General features: G+C 41.8%; 1 protein-coding gene across 1 annotated transcript in view; it reads left to right on the top strand.

The window, feature by feature from the left end:
* The first annotated feature begins 2,708 nt into the window (after window positions 1-2,708).
* Window positions 2,709-9,580, top strand: part of dhx33 (DEAH (Asp-Glu-Ala-His) box polypeptide 33) — a 10,164-nt gene continuing 3,292 nt past the window's right edge. Inside the window, exons 1-7 of the mRNA XM_032533690.1 lie at window positions 2,709-2,919; window positions 3,873-4,033; window positions 4,498-4,725; window positions 4,924-5,094; window positions 6,335-6,520; window positions 7,412-7,523; window positions 8,688-8,844. Coding sequence (XP_032389581.1) covers window positions 2,709-2,919; window positions 3,873-4,033; window positions 4,498-4,725; window positions 4,924-5,094; window positions 6,335-6,520; window positions 7,412-7,523; window positions 8,688-8,844 — 1,226 coding nt within the window. The remainder of the gene's footprint in view (window positions 2,920-3,872; window positions 4,034-4,497; window positions 4,726-4,923; window positions 5,095-6,334; window positions 6,521-7,411; window positions 7,524-8,687; window positions 8,845-9,580) is intronic.

Genomic DNA, 9,580 nt, shown 5'->3' with positions numbered 1-9,580 from the left:
GCCGATCTGGAATCTTGCCCTTTATGTGGTCATAAGTTGGCCAAGGCCACACCCCCAGCCTCCACCTTGACCCCCCCTCCTCAAAAGCTACAGACTCAGAAATACTACTACGCACATACTAAGGAAAGCTCATTGTGGGGCTGGATCTAGTGGCTGGAATTCTGCACCAAGACTGAATTTTGGGAAAGAGACTTCATATATCAGTATTAGGGACCACTAAGGTCTATATAAAGAGACTTCAGATACAGTATTAGGACCACTAAGGTCTATATAAAAGAGACTTCAGAACAGTATAAGGACCACTAAGGTCTAATAAAAGAGACTTCAGATACAGTATTAGGGACCACTAAGGTCTATTTAAAGAGACTCGTTCAGTATTAGGGACCACTAAGGTCTATATAAAAAGACTTCAGAGTACAGTATTAGGACCACTAAGGTCTATAAAAAGAGACTTCAGATACAGTATGGGACCACTAAGGTCTATATAAAAAGACTTCAGATACAGTTTAGGGGACCACTAAGGTCTATTTAAAAGAGACTTCAGATTCAGTATTAGGGACCACTAAGGTCTATATAAAAGAGACTTCAGGTACAGTATTAGGGACCACTAAGGTCTATATAAAAGAGACTTCAGATACAGTATTAGGGACCACTAAGGTCTATATAAAAGAGACTTCAGGTACAGTATTAGGGACCACTAAGGTCTATATAAAAGAGACTTCAGATACAGTATTAGGGACCACTAAGGTCTATATAAAAGAGACTTCAGGTACAGTATTAGGGACCACTAAGGTCTATATAAAACAGACTTTGTTCCTTGCATGCACCAAGCTCCTCATGAAATCTCATGCCAGTGCTTTGCATTTAGTACTGGCAGGTCCATGCTGTCCTCTGCTGGACGATGCTGAAGTGCCATGCACCTTTCAGTATTGTGATTTTATCTTGATTGAATGTAGCATGGACATTCTTTAATATTCTGTTATTATTTAGTTTTTGTTATTTAATTATGACACAGTAAATGCAAACATGTGAAAACACTGCATTTCCCTTTAGTTCTTTATCTAATTAGTTTTTCTTTAGGCATCTTTCCTTTCCATCTGAAACAGAGATAGTTTAGACAGATGACTAATATTTCGGAAACAAATATAGTAATAACATTGCAATCAAAGGGGGTTATTTGAACACCATGACACACCAATAAGCTTTTGTCAACATGGATGTACATGAGGCATGTGTATGAGGTTACCGGACAGTCCTTTACCAAGTTGGTCAGTCTCACCTCTTTAAATGTCCCGTTTGTTGTGGACACACACTCCGCACTCTTGTCTGCTAAAAACGCAGTGATCCGACCAACCAGCAGTCTGCAGGTTTCATCGTCACCTTTTGGTATCGCCTCAGCTCGCTTGGAACCTCGACTGAGGTAGTACTAAAAAAAGTACCTGGTAGCAGGTCCCAGGGACTTTTTTTCGTAATGGAAAACCAAAAAAGGCGAGTAGAGTCGAGGCGAGTCGAGTAGATACCACGCAGTGGAAAACCGCCATAAGCGTAGCTCCCATGGCGCCATTTTATTGATATGAAGCCATCAACCGCCGTTAGCATCCCATAGACTGCCATTCGTTTTGGCGACACTTTGATGTTAGTTAGCAGTAATTAGCCTGTGCCTATGTTAATGTTAACTAGCATGTTAGTTAGCAGTAATTAGCCTGAACCTATGTTAATGTTAACTAGCATGTTAGTTAGCAGTAATTAGCCTGTGCCTATGTTATCTCCTAACATATACCTACCTCTCCGTCTCTGCTGATTGGGAATGATTGAGATTTCTCTTGCACAGCTACCAGAAGACTTCCAACTTTCAGACAGGTTGCTCACCTCACATCTACGTCTTCAAGGTTAGTTGGAGCATCACCGGAAAAGAGCTTCTGATCTAATAGATTTCACTCCGCAATCAATTCCATTTAAAGATAAAGATATTCTGATTTGCTTTGAAGACAGTGAGAAAGATAAAGATGTTGTTTATTTTATTCAATTAATGTTGTTATTGGGAAAATTCCACATTCATAAGAAAAAATGGGTGGACTCCAAACCATGTTTTGAACATTTCTTTCAAGAACTGCAACAATACAGCGACACATAAGATATATAATTATAATAATAATAAATAATAAGAGGCATTAAGAACAAGAAGGCAATTAAGACTGGAATTGTGTTTGATAGGTTTTTCATGTATCGGTGATACATTGGACATGGTTTGCACTACACTTTTTTTTTAACTTTTATTTATTTTGATTTATATATCTATTTTTTTCTGTTTATGCACCTCTGGCTTTGGTTATGTAACTGTTCTTTGTAAATAAAATAATACAAAAAAAAAAAAAAAATAATAATAATAGACTTCACTCCGTCCAGAACAACGGGATCTGGTGGTCCATTTCTTTAACTGTCTATGGTTACATTTTGAGAACAACGGGATCTGGTGGTCCATTTCTTTAACTGTCTATGACGTTTACCATAGTTTTTTTACACCCATTCTGTGACGTCAAACGTCTGCGCCGAATTAAACCACGTGGGGACATTTTTTTTTGCAGAGCTAGCAAAACATCCGCAGTGACGCTTGTTCGTCTGTCAGTGAACATGAAAACTACTTTTTTTGGTTCTTTTTAACATTGAAAAAAAATCTCAGGAAAAAAAAGAGTCACTTCTACTAGACCATGCCCAACGAGCCCGACCCTCCTCCGGCTAAAAGATTCAAGCCGGGGTCCGTTTTCTTCCGTCAACAGAGGAACAAACCTGGAATGCTGCTGCCGAGAAAGGGACATGGAAGCACGCCGATAGACGTCCAGAGGAGACAGCTCCCGATCTACCAGGCGAAACCTCAGCTCCTCAACCAGCTGAGACAGCTCCACAACGCCGTCCTCATAGGTAACGTCCACGGCTCAGCTAATGCGGCTACAACGTTAGCATCTGCTCTCATTTCTTCTTCTGCACTTTTATTCATGTTGCACTGGAATGCTGACTTTTCAGGTTGGATCAGTGGGAGAAATGTTGTGTGCTTATAAGATTTGTACACGGGAATATTGAATATTAAAAAAAAAAGAAAACCACTCAATTAACATGAACATCCACTTTGAAATAGAAGAATGTTGTCAGTTGTGTAATATTACAGTTAAGACTTGGCGATATGCTATTTTATGTATGTATATAGTTGCTTTCAGAACTCAGGACTGTGCACCAGGTCCCCCCTCTCTCTCTCTTTTCTTTACCTATACTTTATAATATATAGTATAAAAGGGGTTGCTCAGGTACTGCACTTGTGTATAATTACAATAAAGGTCTTCTATTCTATTCTAGAAAATCAAGTATCACGATATTTTTGACCAAACACCTTCATATCGCCACATCAACTGTCTATATTGTAGTCTTGATTATTGGTGTTTTCACAAAATATTGACACAATGAGATTTTTGATAAATAATCATCAATAATGTGGATACATTGACTAAGTGGGTAAAGACCAATAATAGATCAGTTACCGCAGTCTGGTCACACAGGAAATGACATCACTTTACTGTAATGCAGCCTTTAAAACCAGGAAAAGACACCACTCATGCTATATTGTGATATCCAAAATCTATGACATAGAATATCTAGTCTCATATCACAATATCGATACAGCTATGTTTTAAGTTATTACTTTTCAAGAAATTCAAACAGATTCACAGCAGTAAAGCCTATTTAAATGACTGTTATAGCTTGAATTATTTCCCCAACTGAGTCCGTTGTATATCCCATGTAGGTGAACATCATGCTCCGTGAATGTCATTTCTACTCTACATATTTATGTCTAACTTAACCCATTGTCTCTCATTCATCAGGGGAGACTGGCTCTGGGAAGACCACCCAGATCCCCCAGTATCTGTATGAGGCCGGCATAGGACGAGCAGGCATCATCGCCATCACTCAGCCCCGGCGAGTGGCTGCTGTCTCGCTGGCGGGAAGAGTGGCAGAGGAGAAGAGGACTCCGCTCGGCAAGCTGGTACGCACCACAGACCGGTTCCCCTCATCTCTGCTTAGTCTGTTGCGAGATATAAGCTTCAATTAGGGCTAAACGATATGAGGAAAATGTGTAATTGGGATTATTTTGACTGATATTTCGTTTGCGATATGGTTCGCAAACGCAATACTGGGATTGGGGGGGGCACGATGCCTCACTCAAGAGCACCTGGCAGTGCCCAGGAGGTGAAGTGGCATCTCTCCAGCTACCTGCCCACACTCGGTACTCTGGTCCGGACTAAGCTACTGCCAGACACACACACACACACACACATATATATATATATATATATATATTCATTCAAGGGATAATTATTGTTTTTAAAAATCGTTGCAAAGAAAAATAAGGATACAAATTTGAATCAATTCCCACCCCAACTAGATGTAGAAGTATCGGGACTTCATCAGTCGGGCTGTTTATAGGAAATCAACACACTTCTGTTTCAGGTTGGTTACACTGTGCGCTTTGAGGACGTCACCTCCTCCGAGACCAAGCTGAAGTTCATGACGGACGGCATGCTTCTGCGGGAGGCCATCGGAGACCCCCTGCTGCTGCGCTACACCGTGGTGGTCCTGGACGAAGCTCACGAGCGCACCGTGCACACTGATGTGCTGTTTGGCGTGGTCAAGACGGCTCAACGCCGGCGCAGAGAACTTAATAAGATTCCCCTGAAGGTGGAGTTCCATTTCTCTTCACTGAGATATTTTCCACTGGGCTGTTCCCTTCACTGCATGGGCTCATGAGATAAAAAAAAAAGCTTCTATGATTAATTTCTAGATGCTGATTTTCTGCCTCTGCTGTGTTGATGTTTTGAAGCATCTCCTTCTATTCACCCAAACCGACGCTTCCTTGTTATGTGTAACCCGCCACAGGTCATAGTGATGTCTGCCACGATGGATGTGGATTTGTTCTCGGAGTACTTTAACAAGTCACCTGTACTGTACCTGGAGGGCAGGCAGCATCCCATTCAGATCTACTACACCAAGCAGCCCCAGTCAGACTACCTGCAGGCTGCGCTGGTCTCCATCTTCCAGATCCATCAGGTACACTGAAAGAAAAGTCTTAACAGGTGTACTGGGTTAGTGAAGTCTGAGTTCCTCTACTGTAATGTGTTTTTTATTGCAGTTGAGTACAAGGGACCCTAGCTATTTAATCACTCATGTGTAATCTGGTGTATTTCTAATTTGAATAAAAGCCAAAACAATAGACTATCTTTCCTTTGGCATTATTATCAGTGTTGGGACCAAGTCATCTTCGCTTAAGTCCCAAGTTAGTCTCAAGTCATTTGGTCCAAGTCTTAAGTCTTGAGTTATATTTTGGGAGTTGAGTCCCAATTTCTTTTTAAGATAAAGCACTCTTACCTGTAGCATCAGGTCTTTATAAAGAGAGAAGGCAAGGTATTAGCAGCCCATCTAATACAATGGTTGGCTAGTTTGTATAACTAATATAAGTATGATAGTGATTTATTTAAGTCATACTATAGCATGACTTTTTTTGACATACTATACTATGGTAATAATAATAATTTGAATTTATATAGCGCTTTTCATGAGTCAAAGCCGCTTTACAGGGCAGGAAGATAATAAGAACCATGCACAACAAAACAAAACAAGATTCAGGCACGGATGAAAGGGGGGGGACAGATAGTCTAGCTAGCTGTCTGGATTTACCCTGCAGAGATCTGAGGACCAGGTAACCATAGTCCTCAGATTGGACAGATAGTCTAGCTAGCTGTCTGGATTTACCCTGCAGAGGTCTGAGGACCAGGGAACCATAGTCCTCAGATTGGACAGATAGTCTAGCTAGCTGTCTGGATTTACCCTGCAGAGGTCTGAGGACCAGGGAACCATAGTCCTCAGATTGGACAGATAGTCTAGCTAGCTGTCTGGATTTACCCTGCAGAGATCTGAGGACCAGGTAACCATAGTCCTCAGATTGGACAGATAGTCTAGCTAGCTGTCTGGATTTACCCTGCAGAGATCTGAGGACCAGGTAACCATAGTCCTCAGAAATCTACCAGAGGTTAGAATTATAACACAAAGAAAGCGGAATGTAACATCTGGCCAACAAGAGTGAAATCTGGCGGAATTTTGGAAGTGAAACATTGTGGATAAAGACTATTAAATTACAAGTCCAAGTGGTCAAAACAGTAACTTGAGTCCAAGTCTGTGATCATTAAACTCAAACCTGTGGGTCACAGCTTCCCTGGGTGCGTGTTCATATACTGTGATGATGATCCTCCTGTACACCGGAACAGAACACGGTTTGGTTGTTTGCACACAGGAAGCCCCTCCGTCCCATGACATCTTAGTCTTCATGACGGGTCAGGAGGAGATTGAGGCTCTGGCGAGGACATGCCGGGACATCTCCAAGCATCTGCCCGACGGCTGTGGTCCCATTGTAGTTATCCCTCTGTACGCATCGCTGCCCCCAACGCAGCAGCTCAGGGTTTTCCAGCCAGCGCCCAAGGTAAAGACAACAGTCTGTGGCAATGCCAGACATGTTTTAGCTTTAAGGTCCCATGACATGGTGCTCTTTGGATGCTTTTATATAGACCTTAGTGGTCCCCCTAAAGTTTTGCTGTATCTGAAGTCTCTTTATATAGAGCCTAGTGGTCCCTAATACTGTATCTGAAGTCTCTTTTATATAGACCTTAGTGGTCCCCTGAATACTGTTCTGAGTCTCTTTATTCGACCTTATGGTCCCTGATACTGTATCTGAAGGCTCTTTTATATAGACCTTAGTGTTCCCTATACTGTATCTGAAGTCCTTTTTATATAGCCTTAGTGGTCCCTATACTGTATCTGAAGTCTCTTTTATATAGACCTTAGTGGTCCCCTAATACTGTATCTGAAGTCTCTTTATTATACCTAGTGGTCCCCTAATACGTATCTGAAGTCTCTTTTATATAGACCTTAGTGGTCCCTAATGTATATCTGAAGTCTCTTTATATAGACCTTAGTGTCCCTAATACTGTATCTGAAGTCTCTTTTATATAGACCTTAGTGGTCCCTAATACTGTATCTGAAGTTCTCTTTATCTAGACCTTATTGTGGTCCCTATACTGTATCTGAAGTCTCTCTTTTATATAAACCTTAGTGGTCCCTAATACTGTATCTGAAGTCTTCTTTATATAGACCTTAGTGGTCCCTAATACTGTACCTGAAGTCTGTATAGGCAGCCTGGGGGAACTCATATTAATGTTAAAAAACCTCATAAAGTTAACTGTTCAGGCCATGGGACCTTTAAAGGCAGAAGTGCCACACCATGGTGCCTTGTTTTATCAGCTGGGTGTATTGTAATATAATTCTCTATTATTGTATACCTCATACTGAATGTTCTCCTTTTCTCCTTCTTCAGGGGAGCAGGAAGGTCATCCTCTCAACCAACATCGCCGAAACGTCGGTCACTATCTCTGGGATCAAGTTCGTCATAGACACGGGGATGGTGAAGGCCAAGCGTTTCAACCCAGGTTAGATGGTTGTGTCTTCACACACAGTAAAACCTTCAACACAGCATTCTTATTGAAGCATGGAACACCTAATCAGGACTAGGGCCTTTAAAAAGAAAAAAGGCCAACAGGTTTTTATCAGACCAGTAGTACATTTACTCAAGTACTGTATTTAAGTACAATTTTGAGAGACTTGTATTTTACTTGAGTATTTTCTTTGTATTTCTTCCCCACTATATTTCATGGGAAAATATTGTACATCACTATATTTACTTGACAGTTATAATAACCAGTTACCTTCCGGATTAAGTTTTGACAAAACTGTTGAAAAACTTTTAAAATGAAATGCATTGGTTAAGATTAAATCAGTGATTCCCATTAACATTTTTGGTCTGTTAGCTTTTTCAAAAAAGCAGTGTCTAGTTGTAGGCCCGTTGTCGTGTTCCAGATGTTTGAGTTGACAGGACGGAGTGCCTCTCAGGTGGTTTCATTCAAATAACTCTTTAAGGCCTAAAAAAGTCAAAAAGTCAAAAAAAAAATCATTTGTCAAGCTAAACTTTGCTTCTTCCTTCCAAACTCATTAATCATCTCACAACACTTCAGATTTTACTTGACAGTGGAGGAGCTGTTAGCCAGGCTCTCATTGGCTAGCTGTTAGCCAATCAGAGTCAAGCAGCTTAGCTGGTTGAATATTAATGAGAACTGGCCCAAATGGATTTGAGTCTCCCTGCAGGCTTTCTATACCACGCTAGAATGGCTTAAAACAAGGTAACCACGGCAACCAAGTTACAGAGTCCATGGTAGAACTTCAGACATGCCCACAAAGTCATGAAATATGTTTGGCCGGCGGGCACATTTCAGTACATTCAGTTTGTTGATAATATTTCTGTACTTCTTTCCAGTTATTGTGTTTTTTGGTTTGGTTATTTAGCTCTGGTCTGCTGTGTGTGTGTGTGTGTGTGTGTGGTGTGTGTGTGTGTGTGTGTGTGTGTGTGTGTGTGTGTGTGTGTGTGTGTGTGTGTGTGTGTGTGTGGTGTGTGGTGTGTGTGTGTGTGTGTGTGTGTGTGTGTTTGGTGTGTGTGTGTGTGGTGTGTGTGTGTGTGTGTGGTGGGGTGTGTGTGTGTGTGGCGTGCGTGCGTGCGTCGTGCGTGCGTGCGTGCGTTTGTTTGTGCGCGCGGCTGTCGAACAGCGGGCTGGAGGTGCTGGCCGTGCAGCGGGTTCTAAAGCCCAGGCGGCAGCGAGCAGGTCGGGCTGGGCAGGAGGGAGTCGGGCTCCTGCTACCGCCTCTACACAGAGCCCAGTTCGACAACCTCATCCCTATGACGGTGCCTGAGATCCAGAGGTACTGTAGGACCCTTCTGGTTTTCAAACGGATATACATATGAAGGGAAATATGGTGCAAAAGGTGAGAGCTTGGAGAATACCATGTGAGAACTTGCAGAACGAAAAAAATCTGAACTTGTGTGTTAAAATTTGCACCTGTAAAAATAAAATCTGCTATTGCAAAAATAAAATTTGCAATCTATATACAATGGAAGCATGGTAGCATGGCTTATTTATGTAGCATGGAAGCTAGCGTTAGCTAACTAGCAGGCAGCCCGCTTCGAAATACTGTAAATACCTTTTAATTATCTCAACACTTTTAAAAGGGCATTTGCAGTATTTAGAAGCGGGCTGGCTCCTAGTTAGCTAACGCTAGCTTCCATGCTACGTAAATAAGCCGGACAGAGTTGTCCCTCATCAGGCGATAGAAACCCGGCTGTCCCCCCCGTCCTGTTGGCTCAGAGCTCCACAGACCAAGTCCACAGGTGCAAATTAGTTTTGCACCAAATGTATCGCAAGAAGTGTTGATGTGCGCGGACTCGCCGCTGTGTGACGCGAGAGAGCCCATTGTATGTGATAACATGTGAAGCTGCAACGACCGATTGGAGAGTTTGTAATCACTGAGGTGTGGTTTTGATGGAAAATGAACACGAGGAAAAAAATATACACGAGGAAATGTTGCACTACGCGCTTGCAGCTGTCATTGTGTTCAAATGTGTGCAAATATCAATCTACACATTTGTGAATATTTTCTA

The sequence above is a fragment of the Etheostoma spectabile genome, chromosome 13 (genome assembly GCF_008692095.1).
Source record: "Etheostoma spectabile isolate EspeVRDwgs_2016 chromosome 13, UIUC_Espe_1.0, whole genome shotgun sequence".
Lineage (NCBI taxonomy): Eukaryota > Metazoa > Chordata > Actinopteri > Perciformes > Percidae > Etheostoma > Etheostoma spectabile.
This window is presented reverse-complemented; position numbering and strand designations above follow the sequence as displayed.